The sequence below is a fragment of the Colias croceus genome, chromosome 4 (genome assembly GCF_905220415.1).
Source record: "Colias croceus chromosome 4, ilColCroc2.1".
Taxonomy (NCBI): domain Eukaryota; kingdom Metazoa; phylum Arthropoda; class Insecta; order Lepidoptera; family Pieridae; genus Colias; species Colias croceus.
Window position 1 is genome coordinate 5797302 of NC_059540.1, and position 23846 is coordinate 5821147.

At 31.4% G+C, this 23846-nt stretch overlaps 7 protein-coding genes and 1 long non-coding RNA gene across 8 annotated transcripts in view; 6 read left to right on the forward strand and 2 right to left on the reverse strand.

Annotated features, from left to right (window-relative positions):
* Positions 1-483: 483 nt before the first annotated feature.
* LOC123691010 (NECAP-like protein CG9132) lies at positions 484-2646 on the reverse strand. Its single transcript, XM_045635186.1, has 5 exons — positions 2397-2646; positions 2118-2323; positions 1805-1986; positions 1085-1266; positions 484-677 (listed from the first exon to the last, which is right to left on the reverse strand). The coding sequence occupies exons 1-5, from the start codon at positions 2480-2482 to the stop codon at positions 620-622; spliced, it is 714 nt and encodes a 237-aa protein (XP_045491142.1). The 5' UTR covers positions 2483-2646; the 3' UTR covers positions 484-619.
* Positions 2647-3501: 855 nt separating this feature from the next.
* Positions 3502-3903, forward strand: LOC123690975 (zinc finger BED domain-containing protein 5-like). Its single transcript, XM_045635136.1, has one exon. It carries the CDS (start codon positions 3502-3504, stop codon positions 3901-3903), a length of 402 nt encoding a protein of 133 aa, XP_045491092.1.
* Positions 3904-4788: 885 nt separating this feature from the next.
* Positions 4789-5301, forward strand: LOC123690976 (SCAN domain-containing protein 3-like). Its single transcript, XM_045635137.1, has one exon. It carries the CDS (start codon positions 4789-4791, stop codon positions 5299-5301), a length of 513 nt encoding a protein of 170 aa, XP_045491093.1.
* A 288-nt stretch (positions 5302-5589) lies between these two features.
* LOC123690864 (peflin) lies at positions 5590-15251 on the forward strand. Its single transcript, XM_045634961.1, has 6 exons — positions 5590-5747; positions 5832-5883; positions 6379-6417; positions 13621-13852; positions 14090-14233; positions 14616-15251. The coding sequence occupies exons 3-6, from the start codon at positions 6409-6411 to the stop codon at positions 14834-14836; spliced, it is 606 nt and encodes a 201-aa protein (XP_045490917.1). The 5' UTR covers positions 5590-5747; positions 5832-5883; positions 6379-6408; the 3' UTR covers positions 14837-15251.
* On the forward strand, positions 7600-13145 carry LOC123690862 (leucine-rich repeats and immunoglobulin-like domains protein 3). Its single transcript, XM_045634959.1, has one exon. It carries the CDS (start codon positions 8066-8068, stop codon positions 10742-10744), a length of 2679 nt encoding a protein of 892 aa, XP_045490915.1. The 5' UTR covers positions 7600-8065; the 3' UTR covers positions 10745-13145.
* Positions 15085-19258, reverse strand: LOC123690863 (DNA primase small subunit). Its single transcript, XM_045634960.1, has 7 exons — positions 19082-19258; positions 18733-18986; positions 18444-18613; positions 17870-18068; positions 17361-17571; positions 16559-16898; positions 15085-15307 (listed from the first exon to the last, which is right to left on the reverse strand). The coding sequence occupies exons 1-7, from the start codon at positions 19082-19084 to the stop codon at positions 15288-15290; spliced, it is 1197 nt and encodes a 398-aa protein (XP_045490916.1). The 5' UTR covers positions 19085-19258; the 3' UTR covers positions 15085-15287.
* Positions 19259-19537: 279 nt separating this feature from the next.
* Positions 19538-20396, forward strand: LOC123691513. The gene is made up of 3 exons (XR_006751409.1): positions 19538-19651; positions 19743-19952; positions 20050-20396. It is a non-coding gene; the product is annotated as an uncharacterized LOC123691513 (long non-coding RNA).
* A 1699-nt stretch (positions 20397-22095) lies between these two features.
* Positions 22096-23846, forward strand: part of LOC123691509 (trafficking kinesin-binding protein milt) — a 42110-nt gene continuing 40359 nt past the window's right edge. The window contains exon 1 of the mRNA XM_045635960.1: positions 22096-22185. The gene's annotated coding sequence lies outside the window, so the exon portion shown is untranslated. The remainder of the gene's footprint in view (positions 22186-23846) is intronic.

The window sequence follows — 23846 nt, forward strand, 5'->3', positions numbered from 1 at the left end:
ACGGAAACAATAAAAAAAGTTTTCAGCAACATTGTTGATCAAGTGTTGCTGAACAAATGTTTACTTCGAGTATGAAGCTTTAAGTTGCTTATTACGAAATCCTTCTCTTCGGTATGTCATCGTATCATCACTTAAAAAATGCACAATAGATCTTGTTCTAAACAACTTCATTCTTTCGGATAATGGTCAGTAATTACACAATTATATACTTAAGGTATCCATACACCGATTTTTATGAGTTTCCTTTCTCATTCTAACAAAATATCCTACTGTAAAACATAAAAGTTATAAGTAAACACAAATATGGTAGCCCATCCCTGATCTATCCAAATAAAAATTCGATGAATACTGTATGCCATAAATAATGTGCTGTTATATAAAGATGCCTTCAGTATAATTACGTTTCAATATTTTTTATATATTATATAATATGAATGCACACCCATAACAAGACTCTTTTAGCTGTTAATGAAAAATTTTAGATGACTGGAATTTTTATATATTTAATATTTTGCAATTAAGTATATAACTGACTAATTGGTTAAGTAAATTATGTAAGTATTGTGCAACACCCAAAACAGCATACATCAACATATTATATATATACATTTTAATAACTTCAAAATTGAACCCAATTCTGTTGATTCGCTGGGGTTGTTGGCTTTTGACTGGCAGTTCTGAAATATACAAATAATAATAAAAATTAGCAGTTTTAAATAATGTATATGAAATTTTTATTGAATCAATAGAAGAAAATTAAGACTAAAATCATATCAATTGTGAATATTCATGCTATAGGTATGCTAATTGCAAACATGGTAAATATAAACACGACATACCATAAAGAAATTGTTATTAATTCTAATCTACTATGAATATTGCAATTTGCAATAATGCAAATGGAAAGGACAAACAGAAATCACTACTGCTTCATGCAATGATGACTATAAAATATAGGTTACTGTTAGCACTACAAAAATATTTTTAATTTAATAAAGAATTATATCAAGACACTTGCGGTTTTATTTACAAGTTTATTACAAATTTTATTGTTTTCAATAAATAATATCAAGTGACTACATACCCAGCAGAATTGAAATCACCCCACTCAGTGTTAGACCCAGCGGGATTAGCTGATGATGGAGTAGGCACATGTTGTGGTGAAGGCGGTGGTGGTAGCTTGGAACCGCCTGGGGGTGGGGGCAACAAACCCCCACCTACACCCCCCGTGCGACGGGGTCTGCTTGCTTCACTACCGTCTTTCTTCTAAAATAATAAACAATAAAACAAGTGATAACTGCGTTAAAAACAACCGACTTCAAACTTGCACTTGCAAAATTTACAAATACCTACAGACAAAAATGCTCATAAAATAAAAACTACTGGGCCTATCCGAATAAAATTTTTATGGGACCAATTCGACACCATCCCGCATCGAACAAAAAAAGAATCACGTAAATCGGTTCAGAAACCTCGGAGTAATCGGTGTACATACATAAAAAAAAATATACCGGCCAAATTGATAACCTCCTCCTTTTTTTTGAAGTCGGTTAATGAGAAATATTCTGTGTAAATAGTCATGATTAATAAAAGCTTGACAATTATTGCTAATGGTATTATTTAAATAGAGCAAAACTTCAGTAGTCTGTCATGAGATATGCTTAGAAAAATACATTCAATACACATAAGGTTGATAGTTACAACGATAATTATAAGTGGGCGTTTACTGACAAAAAACAAAAATAGCAAAATAAATGTTACAACATACATATAAAATAGAGGAAAGATAAACCTATTTTCATACCGTTATTTTCATGTTAATTTTTATTGTTTCTCCATCCTTAAAACTGAGATCAAGCTGCTGCTGCTGCCCCTGGTCAGATTCTTGCTCTTTTCTCAAGTATTTGAAATGATCTTGAAGTGCAACATTAAGGTCAAAAGAATCTGATCTATCTCCAAAACCAAGGCCAATGTAAGCACTTCGACCTAGAAAATTTATGTTATAATGTATAAGTACCATAAACCCTACTTATGATTTCATTAATTGAGCCTAAAACATCATAAATATAAATAATTAAAATGTATTCTTATTTTCTGAGGATGACACAATTACTTACCATTGTCATCTTGTATTTTCACAACAAAATACCTAGAGCTGTCTGTCACAGACTCTAGGGCAACTCCAGGATATTTATCTATAGGACATTTCGCGAATAATTCTCCAGAAGTTTTATCTTCCAACTTCATGATTAACTCGTCGCCTTTCGCGACTAAACGCATACGCCCCGTCCATTGAGGTTCTTGTAAGTTCCAATCAGCTGCCCTAAGAAAAGCAATAGTTAGAAAAAACGTAACATTATAAAATGTATACTCAGTTAAATCTATTTAGCTCTTACCTGTATCCTCTATTGGTAGTCCGAGGAGGTATTTTAAATACAAAAACTTCATTTTTAACAAGTAACACACTTTCATATGTTTCCATTGTGGTTAGTTCAAATCTGTTGATATAAGTTAATTGTTAAATGCTTATTTGTTTTGAGAGGAAATAACGTTGATATATATTTCTTATTATTTATTTAATGTATTCTACAAATTAATAAATATTAAATACGTGAGTCGTGACAAAATAAACGATTGACGATTGTGACTTTGAGTTTGACGTGTTTGCCGTTTGGCACAGAGAAGTTTAAAATAAATACCTATTACCACCACCCTATTACTTACTCTGTGGTATTATTCTACCATTCATAGCTGTGGCCGTGCTTCTAGCTGTTTGTGCTAAATAAGGCTAAATAAGGAATAGATCGTTTTTCCAGTCATTAACTGAACGGCACTGGCTACGTAGGATATTGTATACTTTACAATGGGCTTAGCTCACAGAGCAAGTAACACACAGCAAGTAATTGGCAAGTAATATGCTTAGCTCGCGATGTGTGTCGTGAATGGTCTACCTCGTAAATAGTCTATGGCAGTCTTTCCCAACGTGGGCGATAACGCCCCCTTGTGGGCGCTGCAGGCCTAAAGGGGGCCGGTAAGAGACCCAGAAAAAAAAGGGGGCATTGTGTAGGGCTTTGGGGTTGATTTATAATTTCATCTACCTAGCTAGGAAAACTCTTAGACACCGACTGAGCTCTCGACTTTGAGAGTCAACATCTTGTGAACATCAACTAATATTAATTAAGATATAGCTCAAACTCGGTTGGATATAATAGACAGCGGGTAATCATGTTTTAACAAGTTTTGTTATATAATCCGATTGTACATTCCTGTATCAATCGGCTGGTTCTATACCTAATACTTGTTCTTGCTTGTCGAGTACGACTGGGCGTCGAATGAGATAAACGAGTTTATGCACGTTTGATGTCTTATTCCTGTTGGTGCGTGTTGCTTATGCAATCCTATATAAACGACGTAAATTTATTTTATTTTCATTTGCGGTTTCGCGCATAATAGATATGCAATACTTGATTTCAACACCTACGTATTTCTCAAAACAAAACAATGTCGGAAGTAAAAAAGAAGAGACGGCAATACTCTGCGGAATATATTAAATTCGGATTTATTGAAAATCCCACAAACCCGTCGTCGCCTTTGTGTCTTCTATGTCTAAAAACATTTTCGAACGAAGCAATGAAGCCTTCAAGACTGCAAGATCATTTGAATAAAATGCATCCAGATAAGAAAGACAAGAATGTAGCATATTTTCAAGACCTAGAGAAGAAGCATAATACTCAGCCAAGTGTATCAAAACTATTTTCGGCGGCTGCTAAGCAAGATGACGATGGACTTCGAGCTTTGTACAATATCTCTTTGTTAATTGCTCAAAAAGGCAAACCACACAACATCGGAGAAGAGTTAATTTTGCCAGCAATAAAGGAAGTAATAAACTACTGTGCTTCATAAACCGGCCGCAGATATTATCCGAAAAATTCCTTTGAGTAATAATTCTGTGCAAAGACGAATAATTGATGAAATGGCTGAAAACATTGAAGAATCATTGTGCAATCATCTGAGGACTAGTCAATTCTCAATTCAGCTCGATGAGTCCACTTTACCAACTAATGAAGCGTTGTTGCTATCTTATGGGAGGTTTATTAAAGATGAGAAAATACGTGAAGAACTATTGTTTGCCAGAAATTTGGAGACAGATACAAAAGGCGGAACCATATTCAATACATTGAAAAAGTTTTGTGAAGAGAAAGAGATTCCTTTGAAAATTAATATTATATCAGTTGCTACGGATGGCGCTCCGGCTATGACAGGGCGCCATAAAGGCTTCATAGCCACAGTTCATAGCGTACTTAAATAATAAAATTCCAGATGTCCTTGCTATACATTGCGTTATTCATAGACAACATTTGGTTGCTAGAAACTTAAGTGAACGACTATTTCAATCACTGCAATATGTCATCAAAGCAGTCAATAAAATCCGTAGCAGCTCTTTGAATGATAGATTATTTCATCAGCTTTGTGCTACTAATGACGAAGATTTCAACCGTTTGTTGCACAGGTTTGTTGCTTCATACTGAAGTTCGTTGGCTGTCAAGAGGCAATTGTCTGATTCGATTTTACAACCAGGTTTGACTCTGTGATAGAGTTCTTGGAAACTAAAGATACAGAACTGCGCAACAAGCTCATAACATCAAAGAATGATATAGCTTACATGACAGACCTGTATAAATTGTTCAACGACATGAACCTCCAACTGCAAGGCGATGAACTAAATTTAATTAAAACAAAAAATGTCGTTGCTGCTTTCGCAGCAAACTGCTTCTGCACAAAAAGAATATGGGCAGACGTGAGTTTCACAACTTTCCGAATTTATCAGTATTCTGCAGTAACGACGACTTGTTTGCCTACTGCCAACATTTGGAAAACCTCCACATTGACTTCACCGAACGATACCAGGACATTTTAAACTTGGAAATACCAGACTGGGTGTTGGATCCGTTTTCAAATGTCAACACAGCATTGTCACCTCAGCTGGAAGAAGAACTTATAGAATTGACAACAAACGAAGAAACAAAAATCAAGTTTAAAAATGGATATCAAGAATTTTGGCTACAAAAACCGATCCCGCAATTGTACCCTGGATTGTGGTCAATTGTTCAACGATTCTTGATAGCATACCCATCGTCATATTTGTGTGAACGTGGATTTAGTGCTGTGGCAACGCTGCTTACTAAAAAGAGAAATCGTTTGCGTGTTACCGAACGTGGCGACTTGCGGCTGTTTTTGAGTAAATTGGAACCTGATATCAACAAACTTATTGAACAGCATCAGATTCAACCTTCACATTAGTTTTTATATAAGAATTGATTATGTTTGTTTTATTTTCAATAAAAGATACTAGATACGAATACTATAAAGTTGTGTTTCAATAATAAGTTATAAGTACTTAGCGGTTTTTAAGTATGTTTAAAAAGGGGGGCTTTAAAAATAATTTATTCTTAAAGTGGGCAGTAGACAAAAAAAGGTTGGGAACCCCTGGTCTATGGTCTACCACAAGGTCTACCAGCTACCTACCTATCTTTGTGTTAAGTACCTATTTATAATTTCCTACGTCAAAAATCAATGTCAAACTCAAAAACTGTCAAAAACAAATTAGAGGTGATTTGTTTTACTAGTAATTAGACTTAATTATTATTCCTGTTATTTAAGAACTTTTGTAGAGAAAAATTATTATTTTATTACGGTAATTAACGGAATTATCTAGGACTCGTATATTTTTTAAATTAAACGTTAAGGTAATAGAACAAAACACTTTGTGTTCTCAAGTAATATACCTTAACCAAAACTTATATATTTTTATGTTTCTCTTTATTTTTCAGGTCAACTTCGCTACTTGGTGATAATCAATTTAAAATCGAAGATAAAATAGAAGTAAGGCTTCGTATATATCATAAAACTTCAGTAAACAAAATACATATTTGCACAACACTACAAAAAATAAAAATTGAAGTACCTACTCACAACTTGCTTACACACAGCACAAAATAAATTTTCCATATTTTGATATATTCCCACCAAACAATGTAAACTTCTGAAACCACTTGGTTGTTGTATGCACTAAAAACATTCATAGCGGAAAGATTTTAGATGCAATTGAAATATCAAGTTGTAAAAGAAAAATATTGATGTTTTATGTGAGACTTTCCAATATCGAAAAAAAAATTACAGTTTATTGTTTTAGTAAAATTTGTATGTAATTAAGTACATTTAACCTTTCCAATGAGAATGTTTGTGAAACACCTTTAATTGGCATAATATGTGTACTTACATATTTTTATGTTCATGAATATTGATAAGTGCATGTATATGACTATATTGTTATAACTATATTATCAAATCTTAGAATATTTATTTATGTGTTCACAGGATCTAGAACAACAATCACAATAAATCACTATGGCTTATGTAAGTAACCAATCTAACAGTAATCTCATACTTTAGTTTGTTAAGCTGTTTGGTACACCTTTTTTTAAACCAAAAACTTATCAGCGGGTTGAGTTGTGTGATGTATAACTATTACTATTAATTATTGACTGTATATTATGTATTTAAACGGCAAACTAAAGTTGAGTTCAATAACATCCTCATTTTTTTGTGTATAATAATTTTTCAATAATTTTTCAATGATGGCTTTAAATGCTGCAACTTTTTTCTAATTATTTTTAACAAAAAAAGTAACTTCTTACTACTTTAAATGAAGGGATATAATTGTATGAAATAATCAAAACTTCAAATTCAATGGTTCACCCAGTTGAAAGTTCTGAAGTGAATTGAGAACTCCTTTTTTTAAAGTTGGTTGAAAACAAATATAAAACAAGTCAAAAAAATAACAAGTAGGAAATGGTACAAATAAGAGATATATTATGAACTAGGTTTCCGCCCGCGGCTTCGCCCGCGCAGTCAAAGAAAAACCCGCATAGTTCCCGTTCCCGTGGGATTTCCGGGATTGCGTCATTTTCCCGGGATAAAAAGTAACCGCAACATCGTAGAATGAGGCAGACATAAAATTGACCCCAGAGGCATCCATGATTCATCCCATTCCCATCCACTCTAAATAACAATTATTTTCATATTCATACTTTTATTATATTTTAATCAGTTTGTGATTATTGCAAGTGCAAATTCATAAAATTATGTAGGTATAGAAATTTATTATAAACATTTTTTTGGTTCTTTCTTATGAAAACATTAGTATAAGTATAGTATAATGTTTTTTAAAATGTACCTATTAAAAATAATTGCAAAAATTGTTTATCGGATAGCCATAAGGATAGGATAAGCCATAAGCCATAGGATTTAAGGCATTAAAAATGAGTTTAATGCCTTAAATCCTATAACAAATTATTAGGTGTCAATCCTCTTGCATCTGAATAATAAACCCTAAGCCCCTAAGGTATATCTTTTTTTCACAAGTATTTAAGTACCTATATAATTTTATCAAAAACAGTCAACCATTATGGGGGGTGTTCAATGTTCATGTGAATCATGCATATTAATTGCATAAACAATGGACTATGGCTATTATGTAGGTAATTATCGATGTTATAAAATAGCAAAGCTTCGTTTAAAAATTAATGTCTTTATTTAAATAGAATAACTGAAATTTAAATCCATAGTACATACAAAACATTATTATTAATTAGGTATTATTTTGAAGTAAGCTACAAAGATATAAATTTTAGCATTTGAATTCCCTACATCCAGAAACTTACCAAAAATATCAAATTCAGCTAGGTACCAATTCAGCTACAAAGATAGTAACGCCATCTATTGAGTAAAGATACACAATAGAAAACTCGTTTCTACTTTACATTTTCTATCGTCTTTGTCATTAAAGAAAATGGCGGTCGTGTTGAGAGCTGTAAATAATGAGTGGTGTTGTTTTTCTGTGTTATATTGCGTATTAGTGACAAAATGTAATGCGTTAATAAAGTGCTATTAAGCGGACTTTTGTGGGAACTCTAAGTGTAAACATATTTTTGTTTGAATTATGTAAGAACAAGAACAAAACATCGGTTGCATTCAATGAATCGAGCTTCTTCGATGCATAAAAATGGGAGTCTCCCATATTATACGCATTGTGACGACGATTTTGATGTTATTGCGATGTTTTACGCTCGCTGAAAATAATGAATGCCCTCAAAAATGTGACTGCTTGGAACAATATGTAGATTGTTCAAAAAAAAATTTGGTAATCGTGCCAAGAATTCCTAAGTGGGTGGAACAACTGGATCTAAGCTACAATAAGTTGAATGAAGGCGTTACTGAAGGATTGGATAAGTTAATATCATTAAAGATATTAAAACTTGACAAAAATGCGATACAACGCATTCCGAGTTTTATTGATCAACATCAAATACAAGAAGTTAGTCTAAACAGAAATAGCATCATGTCAATAGACGTCGGCCGATTTCCGGCAAATAGTTCAATGAGAACATTGAGTTTAAATAGTAATCATATTAAAGTGATTCAGGATGGAGCTCTAAACAATTTAACTAACCTTATCACTTTAAAACTGAACAGAAATGAAATATTATCATTACCTAATCATTTATTTATGTATCAATCTAATTTGAAAACATTGGAACTCAATCATAACAAACTGCATGTTATCAATGGTCTACTTTTTCAAGGACTCTCCAATTTGACTGTTTTGAAAATCAAGTACAATAATATAGAAAACATCATGGATGGTGCCTTTTTTGGATTTAAATCTGTGAATTTACTGCAATTGGATCACAATAAAATTAAAAGTATATCTAAAGGTTGGATGTATGGCCTTGAATCGTTAACAACATTATCATTGTCTAATAATTTAATATCACACATTGATATTGGTTCCTGGGAGTTGTGTACAAATTTAGAGGTGTTGGATTTATCTCATAATTATATAATAGAAATAGAAGGCCGTACTTTCCAACATCTTACCAACCTCCATACACTAAATTTAAGTAGCAACAATATATCATCAATATCACAGGAAGCTTTTAGTCATATTATACAATTACAATCACTTTACTTGAATAACAACAAAATATCATGGACTGTAGAAGACATGTCTGGACCATTTTCAAAATTAACAAATTTAATAACTTTTAGTCTATCTGCAAATCATATTAAATCAATAAGCTCTAGAGCATTTGAAGGCTTAACAAATGTTGTAGAATTGGATCTAAGAAACAATAATATTACATCAATACAACAGCATGCATTTGATTCTATGACAAAAATAAGAAAACTCCATTTTAACACTTCATCTCTGCTTTGTGATTGTAATATTCTTTGGATGGTTAAATGGATTAGAGAGAAATTAGATTCAAAGTTTGTAACTGCTACATGTGCATACCCAGCTGAAGTTCGTGGTACATTAATATCTAAACTTAAAGAAGAAAATTGTGGTGATTCACCTAAACCCAAAATTGTGGAACATCCCAAATCTCATTTAGCTATCAAAAATCGCTCTGCAAATCTAGTGTGTTCTGCTACTTCAAATCCTTTTAGCAATATGACTTTTCTATGGAGAAAGAATAATGGCAATGTTAGTAATCCTGTGGTGTATGAAAATGTCACTTTGACGCATAAAGGGCAACAAGCTACATCTGTATTAATGATTCCTGATGTATCACATACAGACTCTGGAAAATATCAGTGTGTGGTAAGCAATAAATTTGGAACAACTTATTCTTCAAAAGCTAAAATGAATATTGTGACATTTCCACGTTTTTTGAAAACTCCCACTAATGTAACAGTGAAAACTGGTGAGACAGTCACATTGAATTGTGCTGCTACAGGAGATCCACCACCAGAAATATCATGGAAAAAAGATGGTGGCAATGATTTTCCAGCAGCCAGAGAGAGGAGAATGAATGTTATGCCAACAGATCATTTATTCTTCATAGTAAATGCAAAAACTACAGATATGGGTGTTTACAGCTGTGCAGCAAAAAATCCAGCTGGTACTATCATAGCAAATGCAACATTGACTGTTTTACAAGAACCCTCCTTCATAAGAGTACTAGAGAATAAAGAGGTAACTAGTGGTGAATCAGTGGTCCTACAGTGTATGGTCCAAGGGTCTCCAACACCAGTATTAAAATGGTTTAAAGATGGCACTCCCATTGTGCCCTCTGAACGTCATTATCTTACTGGTAATGATCAATTGTTAATTATTATTGGTGCCAAGTCAAGTGATGCAGGTCATTATGAGTGTGAAATAACAAATGACTTAGGAACCAAAAAAGATATGATAGAATTGAAAGTATTACCACCTGTTGCAATAATGGTCAAGGAGGAAAATATGACAGGTATTATTGTAATAACGGTAGTGTGCTGTGCAGTTGGCACATCAATAATTTGGGTTGTTATTATCTATCATACCCGCAGACGTATGGCAGGTGCTGTGCGTAACTATCCCACCGAAAGTGTGAAAATGACACAAGTAGTGCATAGTGACAGTGACTCTCCTCATATGTTCCCCGATAATATATCTGAACATTCTTCATGTAAGGACAGTGGTACAGGTGACTCTGCGAAACAAACTAGTTTTGATGGTGTGCCCACTGATAGAAGTGAACAAGTGCATTTTGAGACTGCTTTATGTCATAGTTATTCCCCAGTGCCAGAAGCACATAAGCTTTTACCTTCTTCCTTCAAACCGTCTATTCAAGTGTGTGTAAATACATGTGTCACACCAGCTACTTATAGTTTTTCTAGTCACAGTGGTAATGTTTAAGTATATTATGATGTATTTGTATTAAATTTTTTATGAATATTGTTGTTAAAACATTGCATTTTCACTAACTGTATGTCAATATTTATTCATAGTTATAATTGTTACCTTTTTATCTATCTATCTACATATATATAGTATATTTTAACATAATTAAACTACTCTAACGAAGTGAAACTTATGCACTGCCTCAGTATTTGTTGTTAGTGGAAAAGCATTGTTCATTAGTGTTTTATATACATTTATTTTAGTACAAAATGTAATAAACTTGCCAGTATTGGTTTGATGTAAAGACTGAATGTCATTTATGTGTTTGTTTGAATCTTGTTATTTTCTTATCTTTATATTTAGGCAATAAATATAATTAGAACTAGTGAATAAGATTTATTCTAATTTACATAATGTTATTTTCATTTGCCTGTAATTTCAACTTTCATGTGATTGTATGGTAGCTACATTGAATTAATGTTTGTTTTGATGAATTGTATTAACAATTTTTTTTTTACTTGATTTAATGAGTAAGTTACTTGACATATTTTTGCAGTGCAGCTTTTTAAAATTATTTTTATATTGCCTGTAACAATTAATATAACCAAGTAACAATAATTGATAGACTTGATTAAGATAAGGAAAATTAAGCTTAGAAATTATGTAATTAGAGAAGTGCTGAGATTAAACAATGTAAATGGGCACAAAGTAGGAAATTGAATGTAAAGCTTCACATATAAACCAAAATAATGTTGTAGTTACTAGTAACATAATACGAAAAAAAATAGGATTGATCTGAAATTTGCCTCAACCCTTAGTTTTTACATCCACTTTAACAATTTAGATCAATGTATTTTATGGCTATAAATAACATAAGACTGTTTTACTGCTTACACATGCAAAATATGAAGTGTAATGAGCTTACTATGTGTATGTAATAACTAATAACCATTGACTATTGCCTAATCCTTCAATTGATATAGAATTAAATTACCATAATATTTCTTTCTTAAGTTGTAAAATATAGATTTGTGGTTATTGATTAGATAATATTTATTGTACATAATAATTTGCAAACTGGATAACAGTAGTGAAAATAAATATTTATATCATCAACAGTAGCTAAGTAGTATTCACTTGAATTCTTTAAAATTTTCCTTTTGAATGGTACCTACTACCTACATAATATGTAATTTTTGTGTAAATAATAACGGAAGTTTCCTTAAACTGAATGAACCCAGATAATTATTCAATCAGAAGCTATTCTAACGCTATGTTGACTCTTTGTTGTAATTTAAGTTTGTTTGAATATGTTACGTTCAACTACTATCAGTCTGGTAAAAACTAAAATAACTTTAAAAAGAAAAATCATAATTTATACATAGGTACCACATATTATTTACGTGTATTTTCTCAGGACAAACATACATCCATAGACAATATGAAATTTTATAATATAGTTTAAAATTTTGAAGTTAATTTAATACTAATAGTACAACGAAAATATATTCGTAGACCGGTGCAAAATGCTAGTATCGATTTGACGATTTGACCATTTTTGTAGATTGTTTTTCGAGGAACAACTTTTACATACAACATTTTTTCATTAAGTAAATAGCTAAGTTCTTACAGCGCTCCGAAGTGAGTACTATTTTTCAGTACTCTTAACTATACAGTATACATATTATATTATGTGTGTACTAATAACAATTTGTCATCAGTAATTAATACCCGTTTATACCTGGCAACCCAATAGTTGTGAGTTGTGACTGGAAAAAAATAGGCAACCTAACGTTTGCATATTGAGGGCGTCATACTTTCGATTGAAACTGTTTAATAATCAAACCGGTGAAATGTTTAAAAATATTTTCTATTTTCAATAATTAATTAATATTATTCTGGACTGAAATTTGTTAGGCAACCCATTTGCAATATATATTTATTGAGATATTAACTTTAATTTAAAATATGTTTCATTAAAAAAGCATCGCGGTAAAGGTCGTTTTATATCGGGATCCTATATAATTACAATAACAATGTACCTTCAGAAATTAAGTGCACTTAATTTATTCACTTTATAGCTGTTAATTTAAACGATCATGGATTATTTAATTTGACCAGTCAGATCACAAGGGTCATATTACTTGTAAAGTATTAAAATTTTGTAGTACTGGCGTTAAAATAAACCTTAGAAAATAATTATGGTGCCTTTTGTATTCCACGAATCCTGCAGACTAAAAAGATGTAAATCTAAAAGTACCTATATTCTACTTACTATAAATGTTATTGCTAATGATTATTGCTTGAACAGTTGTCTCAAGATGCCTGGTAACTTTTCTACAACCCTCATGTAAATATTATATTAGTAACATACTGCTATTTATACCTACTTTATAGAATAAAATATTTTAAGCAATTTATATATTTTTATTTAGTACCCACTTTTAAATAATTGAGATGATTTATAGAGCTAATAGCTTTAAAAGTATACCTTTCTAATAGAGGAGCGGCGCGGGCGTAGCGTTCCTTGATATTGATGCAATGTATCAAAATGTGGGTGGGGCCCACAAAAAATCAACGGTAGGTAACAACCGTCAGGTATTGTCTCAACAATCGAATTATCACAAAAATTCAAAGTTGTTATTTTCATCAAGTTTCTCAACCATAGTTATTATAAAATAAGTACAATAGACTAGTGGGATAATTCAAATCTATTAAATACTAAGCTATCTTATTAGGATTACATACGTAAGGGGGACCCTATACGCGCTTAACTACGCGACGTCCATGTTAACAAACTGTACCTTAATTTTGATTCTGTCGAATTAAAAAAAGTTTTTAAAATTCGTTCCAGCGTTTGAATATTTTTAAATATTTCAATTTTATTTTAGCAAGGATATGGTCAACCAGGTTATGGACAACCACAGGGCGGACAATTGGAAGTGGGACATGGTCCTTATCCCTCAATCGGTCCTGGAGGCAACGTCTCACCTCAAGTGGTGCAATGGTTTCGCGCTGTGGATAAAGATCAATCGGGATATATAACAGCGGTTGAATTAAAGGCCGCTCTAGTTAACGCACAGGGGCAAACATTTTCTGAAACTGCTTGTAACTTGATGATAGGTAAATATAAGTTATAATCTTCTGTTTGTTATAATAAAGTTAATTTAATATGTGTGTTAAGTTTATGCACTTCATGAAAGAAAGAAAGGTAACAGTTTAATCAGCAGCAATTTCATTTTAATACACACAGTAGTTTTAGCATGATAATATGTATGCTGCATATCGAGATCGATACAGATAGACTGACACACAAAAATAATTTTGATATTGTTCATTAGTCACCTTTTGTCCTTTCAGGAATGTTTGATAAGGACCGTTCTGGACACATAAACGTTGAAGAGTTTGAAAAATTATATACTTACATTAATCAGTGGTTAGCAGTGTTCAAAACATACGATACGGATCAGTCGGGACAGATCGACGAACAGGAATTATCCAAAGGTATGTATAAATTTCGATTCAAACGAATCGTATAGATATTTTATATTAATGTATATTTTTTTATAAAACGATATCTACTAAGACGTATACAACCTTATCCTATCAATGTATGAGTGAGTTTCAAGAAAAAGCATACTGCTGGTGGCCGAAAGACTAGGCGTTGCCGCGGTACGAAGAAAATAATTTCTATTCTTTAAGTATTTGTTAAAAAAAAGTCTGTAAATTTAGTTTCACACTGTTGCAAGTACATTTATCCAAGGTGCAGTGTGGTAGTTATATAGGTGGAAGAATTATTTAAATTATTAATAATTCATATAAGACGAGAATTAGTCTGTCTGTAGTGTCTGCTGATGAGTAGTGTTAAAATATTTTTATGTTTCAGCTTTGACACAAATGGGATTTCGATTTTCGCCGGAATTTATCAATTTTCTGTCGAAAAGAAGTGACCCTGACGGAAAAATTTCGGTTGATAACTTTATTGTGTTATGCGTCCAAGTCCAACGCTTTACTGAAGCATTTAGAGCCAGAGACACTCAACAAAATGGAACTGTAACTATTGGATTTGAAGATTTTCTAAATGTAGCATTGAGCTGCTCTATATAATTAAATTGATTCCATGCAAAAATTGAGTTCACGCAAATTAAAGTTTTGTTGTAGAATGGATGAAAAGTACTAAGAATTAAAGTTTGAAAAAAAAAATATCTATGGGATTAAAATATGAATAAAGGCCAACAAAATGTTCAGCTTCAAAGTCACAAATCATCTTTTGCTTGTTCTGCTACAATTCAGATATATGATTCTGAAGCATCTTATTTTAGAACAACTGAGTAATGCTGTTTTTGAAAGTCACATATTTCGTGCTTAATAATAATTACTTGAAGGATGAGGTCCTAAGATATTTAGAAGATACTGAGATAATACGACATACATAGACGAATGGATCTGACCAATTACTGAAAATTATAATAGAGATATATTTTATGTGCATTTTTTATTAATTAATAAAAATATAAGAGAATCCACGTTTTTCTTTTTTCCTCTGATAATTTCCATATTAAAAATCAATAGATACACCTGAAAAGAAAATATACAAAGTAAGAAGATATTAAACAATTTACTTCTATTAGTGAAATCTTTTAAAAAATTCACTAAAAATATTTATTAGCAATTGTAAAATTGAAAATTAAAAGTGATATACAGTACTCCAAAATTAATAATGCGCATGCAGATCTTCGCTAATTATCGTATTCCCAGAAACACCCGAATCACCCCAATCATTGAATCGTAAGTGCCCTAAACAATGCACTTGCATCTTGCACCTTGTTCGAAAGAAATAGGAGTCAATTCAGAGTCATACACAATCGAAAACAATTGGGGCGATAGGTGACGGTAGCCTGTCAGTCAAAAAATTCAAAAATCCGTCAGTCGTCTTTATATATTGGTGGTGACCGCACGTATTATCTCTGTATGGAATAATATAGAGCTGCTGTTACATACCCTTCTTAGCTTTGTTACAAAGTTGAATTTTCCGGTAAAATGATTATTTACACAGGTAGCAGATAGCAGTAGGGAAAGTGAAAATTAATAAGAGCATAATGAAAGTTCTGATCATTCTATGATATCAGAAATAGAGATAATCCCTGATTCTGTAAATCCTTTGGACTGAGATTTTAATGATTAGATTTCACAATTTAAATGTAAACCAATGTTTGAAAATCCTTTTTTTAAATATAAACTTTGTCTTATTTTAAGCTTCCATACATCCATCATTACGCCAGCTTCAGTACCTAAGACACTTTAATAGTTCTAAGTATAGAATTTTCCAAGTAAATCAATAGAACAAATATATATTCGCAATCGTGTGGCTTATCCTCGCTAATAACTTACATTGAATTGTCGAAACAAATTTCGTTACTTATCTCTTTTACCATAAAATCACAATAAAACTCATAATTCTAATAAACTATGCATGAAGAAAATACATTTAACATCTCTATATGCATATCGTCTTCGGAGGCTCGGGGAATATGACAGTTTCCGAACAGTGACGAATTTTTGTATGCGCATTATCAGTTTGGGAGTACTGTAAGTGCTTGCAAAATTAAGCTATTATCGATTATTATGTATAGATATTATATTATATTATATAATTCAGGTCATTTGAAAATATATAAAATTCATATCTATACCTAAATAAGTGTCACTTGGTTGAAATGCACTGCTCACATTGGCCAAAATGGATATTAAATTATTAATACAATAAGCCAGACTAACAATAATGAAATGTATGGAACACAGAGGTAAATAAATGGCAGATTAACTCACTAGGTTCATTTTTCCTTCTCATGGCTTCAGTCTTTTCCAAAGTAAACACAACTTCTTGAAAATTCTTTGTAGCAGTTCTCATGTTTGCTGAATGTTGCGCATTTTCCTTTGAACTATCATCAAGCAATGAATTGATTGTGGGAATATCATCTAATTTCATATTCTTAGCATTTTCTGGTTTAAATACAATAGATACTTTCCCTGTTTTTGGATGTATACTAAATGGTGATTTTAGTAAATGATTAAATCCTTTAGTTACATTAACATCAAGCCTTGGATAGCAATACTGGATTTTCATCTCCTCTATTAAGTACTTCAGCTTTCGCATAGCACTTCCATTCTGAAATATTTATCATGATATGGTTAAAAATATCAATTTAATTTTGGTAAATAAAATCTTATAATGGAATTTAAGCATGAATTAATTTGTCCCATTGTTTCTTACACATTACAGCAAGCAAGGTCACCAACAAATAAATATAATTTAATAAAATGGCTTGGACATTAACACATTAATGTTGAAAATATCAATAACATAATAAAATTGCTTGCTAATAGTGCATAGTGAAAATCAAGAAGTGAAATCTATATAGTATATATATATTAAACTCAAAGGTGACTGATATAGTGATCAATCAACGCACAGCCCAAACCACACTGGACGTATCGGGCTGAAATTTAGCATGCAGGTAGATGTCAAAACGTAGGCGTCCCCTAAGAAAGGATTTCCCGAAATTCTTGCGGGAACGGGGAAACACAAAGTCGTGGGCGGAAGCTAGTATAATCTATATTTTAAACATACTTGTTTACAATGTTGGTGATAAAGATTTACAAATGTTTCCCATCGTTCTGGTGATGATGCTGGCATTTTCTTTAATGTCTCTTCTACTTGTTTTCTTAGTGTTTCATCGGGAATAATTTTTACAAAGCTGCTTAGTCTTTCTGGTGTTGATAGGAACTCCTGTTCTTCCATTATATCATTAAAATATTTATCAATTATATTGACTGATCTCCTGAAAATATAAATAATAATTTTAATATATTATGTCAGCAATAAAGCAAATAACAACTTTACTTTATTTAATTATATAATCTTAATAAAATATTTTTTTTTATATAGTGGAGAATGCATTTAGGCATACCCAGGGCACTCGGGGAAAGAGCCCTGGGTTATGTCGGACTCACCCTGCTGAGTGCAGGGACCTACCAACTAAACTCCACTGTGTTCCGCCGTGCCGCTTTATAGACGGGGCCGCGGGTATTTATCAGTTTATCAAAATTTACAAGACACAACAGCTTCTGATAACTTACTTGATACTAGAATGCAAATTATCACTTCCCAAATGAACTTTTTTGTATTGATTATCTCCGCCTGTTATTAGACACATGTAATCTGCAACTGCAGCTCTACCTGGACTATCCAAGGTCCTGGCTTCATAATCTGACACCCAGCAATGAATACCTCGCCTACCAGAAAACACCCACAATATGTGTTGGAAACCAAAATCATCTGAAATTAATAGAATTTAAATATGAATTGTTTTTATACACAATACAATATAGATCATTAACTCTTAATAAGTACAATAATTGAAGCCAAAACAAGAATATTAAGACTAAGAAATAAATTGTTTTATTTCAATTACATGATGTATCACATAAAAGCACCTACGTGTAATTGAGTACAGTTTTTATAGATGCTAAACATTAATAAAGAACCATACAAAGTTAGGGGTAAAAGTTAGTAAAAAATTTAATAAAAGCAAGCAATTTTTATGTTATGTTGAAAGACATCATTTAGGCATTGCCATAGCTAGCACACCTTCAATAGCAATAATATCAAAGAAAAAAAGGGATATAATTCTTATCCAAGATAAGACCATACCTTTTAAAGCAACATTAATAATTTCACATGCTACAACCATGAACTTCCAACACTTGTCGCACACATTTGCTTCTTGACAACATGTTCTTACTTCATCATAATCTGTTAGATCTATATCAAATACAAGCTCCCTGGCCAGCACAATCGCATCATGCCGACCTATAGATGGTCTGAAATAAGAGAATATTTCTCACTTAATATATCCAATAATAAGAGATACTTATATATTTACCCATTTTAAGAGAAAGTATTTTTGGGAAATAAATCTATACAGTTTTATACTACTTACTTAGTATTATACACAGGCCCAATATCTAATTTATATGGACATTTTTTCTGAAATAATGTTTGTAATTCCTTCTGGTTGTTTATAGACAGATATCTTAGATAAATATCTTCTGCTAAAGTAAATGATAATTCTCTGTTGGCGAGTGGTTGTGGATAATTTCCACATGATAACCATCTGCAAAAAAGACTTTGTGGAAATAGCCTAGAATAGTATATTGGCAACATATCCGATAGTAAGTTTTCATCATATTGTACCTGAAAAAGTATATATATATTTATGAAATAAACACAAACACAAATAAATATAATAAAAGTAGTAAAACAATGCACCACAGGAACTACTTACTCACCATTATGAAATTTTGACTTTTTCCAATAGAAACCAACTAAGAAATTGTGAATGTACCTATAAAACGTCTTACGTATTACACATTAATTTGAATACCTACTTTGGGAATTAAGTTAAATTTGTATTTTATTTTAAATTTTCTGAGAGTAAAAAAATTCTTCGAGTTTGGGCTTCAGAGTAGCTGTCACATTTTCAAATTGTCAACTAGCGCGCGAAAAATAAAGTTGCTAGAGAAAATAAACATAAAATAACTTTTAATTTTTTATTTTATATTTATACCTGTGATCTATACTGTAATAACGTGGTACTTTGGTGGTACTAGAACATAATTATTTCACAATTTGATCATATTGTGTATCCAAAATTTTACAACAAGAATTTAAAAAACTTTACATCTTTTATCTATTTTTGCTATATTCTGTGAAGTACCACTTAAAATTTTAATTATTTTAGTGTCGGGTGGTTGACAAAATTATTTAGAAAATCTTCAAGATCAAGATCAATCAAGATATTATATCAATGGAAGTTGATATAAATAACGCTTTTCTATTGGCCGTTAAACTTCCTCTCAGTAAGTTAAAAAAATAAATATGAGTATTGTGTTTTCAATTTATACCTTTAAATTTTGATACCATTACTAATAAATTTTAAACTTGTTTCAGGCTATGGACTGTCTTTATTGCATTATAATTTATTAAGCAAAAAATTAGAGGAGGACCTCAAAACATTTTTATTATTTTTATTGGAAAAGCCTCTGATTACAACAATATTTTTATCATTTTTTGTAGGCGGAATTACTATGATTCTTTCAATTTCGTTTTCATTGTTTCTATTAGTATTTCTTCTAGTAGCATACATAATTTTATTTGAAGGTAGGCTGTAAATGAAATTTATTACAATATTGTGAGGTTAATAGAGTTTAAAAAGTTTCTACTCTTATGTAATAATATATTAAACTTTTTATTTCAGGTATTATCGTAATACTTGTGTTTGCTATAGCAATTCAAATGACGCTGATAGCTTTTTCCACAAACATTGTGATCAATTGCATGAAAAAATTGTTAAATGAAATTTTCAGATAAAATTTTATAAGCGTCGTCAATATGTAATATACTTACCTAACTAATGAATGTGTACATAGCTAATTCGTAAATTACTAATATTAGTTTTGAATTTTGATTATATAATCAAATTTTGATTATTATATATTAATTCAACGGTGAATCATTTTTTACCACAGCTCTAAACCTTAGAGCATAGAAACTCTTTAGAATTTATATAATTGTTGCCATTGTAAACAATAATTTAGTCCAAAATACATGCATCCATTACGTAGTAACTAATACTTAATCTGTGCATGCATCCTCGAACACGATCCAGAACGACGAATAATGTTTGATCAAATCAGTTGAAAGATACGAATTGACAATTTGACAGCACGGAATCTAAATTCTGAAGGAATATTTTTAATTTGTTAATTTTTATTTGGAAAATTGATGACTGTTTTTATCCATAACTTTACTGAACTTACAACTTATCTTTATAGATATTTATTTTACTAAATAGAACAGTGTTGTTTGCTTTTAACATTAGAAATAATTATTTACTGACAATGGTTTGGTGCGAAAAAGGCTGGTGACCACAAGATTACCTACTGATGATGTAAAAATGCCTGTAAGTATTTATTTCATCTTCATTGAATAATTTATGCCTTCCAAGTAGCCATTCTGAAACCCATAATAAAAAATTTTAAATCCAATAAAATTATTTTAAGAAAATCTACGTAAGTACCTACTTTAATTTAACTTGTGTTGAAATACAAGATCCAAAATTCGTTTGAAGAAATATTGATCTTTGTTTCTAATTTAAGTGAATAATGAATATATTATACTTACGTATTTTATTTTCTTGTTTCTCTCAACCTTAGCATTACCTACTTAAATTACTTTTCTTTTACAGAAATTATTGGACTTCAAGGGCGATTTAGAAAAATAATTTTGTAAGTATTTCCTATCGAATAGAATACTACCTATGTAAAAAACATACTGTTGAGTATGTTAAATATGTTTATGATTTTTATGACCAATGTTTTATACCTACGTATATTTTTTAATATGATTTATCAGGTCTATTCTAAGTTGGATGTATAATGTAAACAATCATATTGTATTAGCAATGAATGATTCAATTCCTATAATAAGATTAGATATAGCTGATATCCTTACATCATATACAAAATTTTATATCAACAAATCGTGAATTTTTGTATCTGAGATATTCAAAGTAAGCTTGAACAAAGTGCAAAATGGTGTATTTTTTGTTCCTTCTTTGTTTGTTGTCTAAATAGAAGTAGTAATGATTTTAAAAGGTATGGAATAAGTAATTTATATAGAAGATTCTTAGTTTAACTATATTCCAATGCTAATTATTACTCTTATATCTGTATTCAGTATTGCATTGTTCTCATTATATAATGTGTGGAACATTTATTGAGTGACGAAATCATTTTTTATGCTAAGTTCTTCTACTCTAAATCATCATAACACGAGTATTTGTTAAATATTATTGAATATGCCAATTATATTTTATTGTTTGATTTATACAAATTCTGGCATTATTACAAAACATCAGAATAGATAAGTGATATTATCTTCAAATACTATATATTATAATAATTACATGGATTTGATGTGAAACCGAAAAATAAAATAACTTAAAATTAGGATGTTGTTATTAATGGAAGCGAATTTTTCTAAAAAATTTCCTTTTTAATTTTTTACTTTGTTATTGTCATTTCAAAACATAGATCTTTGTTTGAACATTAAAATAAATAAATCTGTATGAGTTCCACTCTAACTGGTCTAGTTTCTGGAGCTAGAGATATTAATGGCAATTAGGTGAGATAATTCTTCATCAGATCTGAAAGATAAATGACTTTTCATATTAATTGCGATCATAGAGCATTACGATAAATTTCGCTTTGGTATATCTTGTAAAGATTATTTTGTTTTTTAGAGTACTTTGTCAAGCTGGCGGCCCTTCAGGATGCGGCTCGCGCGCCCTCGCTAGCTCCGCGCGCAACACGTCACGTCGCTACTATAACTGGTAAGGACTATGGATAGATTACAAGTCAAGACCTCCCGTTTCCTATTCTTTAATCTCGTTTAAACCCTGTATTAGGTTGATGCAAAGCCACAAATTTTGACGAGCTGATGAGCTAATGAATATTTAGCGATGTGGATGCATGGTACACATTCCTCTGTACTAGGTATATCAATAAATAAATAAAGTAAAACAGGCTATATTGTAATGCGTAGATGTTATTTGTAGAAGTATGGTGTTAGACCTTGATTTCTGAAAGTAGACTGAAGGATTCTGTTTAGGATCACAATAGGTACTACGCAAAGCCATACAATTTCTTGGTGCAAACCATTTATACAATGAAGCATGACTAGCATAGTTAACACGTTACACCGATCACTATCTCATAGATAATTGACTGGCTAGCAGACATGTATAAATTGATTAAATATTGAAATTTACTATTAGAATGCTCATTTGCATCTATATGAAAAGTACATCACGTTTAATGGTCACACTGTATATCATGCAAGAAATTTCAAAGCAAGTGCCACAGATTGGAGCAAGTGAAAGTTACTATTCAGGATACACTGCAAGTGGTTCTGTACTGGTCTGTTTTGTTTTGACGCTAAATAAATAACGAGTCTTGAAGCCAATATAACAAAGTATTAGCGCACTACAATCGTCAGGGTTGTTTACCTTGAATGGATTTGTCGATTTTCACGCAACGACGCGTAAGCAACAACGGTTCACTTTGAATGAGTCATACTTATATTAGGATGTTTAGAATAAACCTTATTCATACTGTATTAAGCGGTAGATTTTTCTAGTATGTATTTACCCGTTTATTAAAATAACCTCCTAAATTGAGCTACATTATAATTTATTTTAGATTAAACAGAGTACATTATTGCATAGACATTTAACAAATCTATAAACCCCGTCTAAAGTTATGCTGATATTCGAAAGTGTTTCCCGTAAGTTCAGCAGACTTACGTCCACTATGTAACAGTGGTCTCAATTATATTTGATTATCCTCGTTGTCATACTTGCAATTGACGACCTGACGCAAACGCACACAGCATGACTCACATGTTCACATTCTATTAGGATTGCTACTCTCAACACAACATTTATGACACTTACTACATGGAGTAAGTTCTTATACTTCATTATTTTGAGTCAAATAAGACTTGCAAGCTGTCCTGTTAATTCTATTTTACGTAATCTAATTGGAGAGTAAAGCTTCTTTCTTTCCTATTAACATATGAAAGTTTTTAACATTTATTAAATCGCATACATATTTGAGCCGTTTGCATAATACTGTTAGCAAATTCCAAAGAGTTATTATTTTTAAATAATTAGGTACTTAGTTATAACATCAATAATACGAAGCGTTCTCGTCGCCGAAGCCACTCTACTTGTATCGAAATTAGAATTGTTATCAAAAAATTTACATTCATTAACCGTCGTCGCTATTACAAGATAGAGTGCGCGTAAACAATAAAGGCTTTAGGGTTGGCTTTATGAATGGGGAGCAAAGATAGAAATTTTGCTATTGGCAAAGTGCCAAGGTTATTCTGGGCGGGCGGGTTGCGCACGCGCATCCCCAGTACAACGCCGCGAGTCCGCCGATGGCGGGCCTATCGTACTTACGCTCTGCAATTGATGTTATATGTTTAACT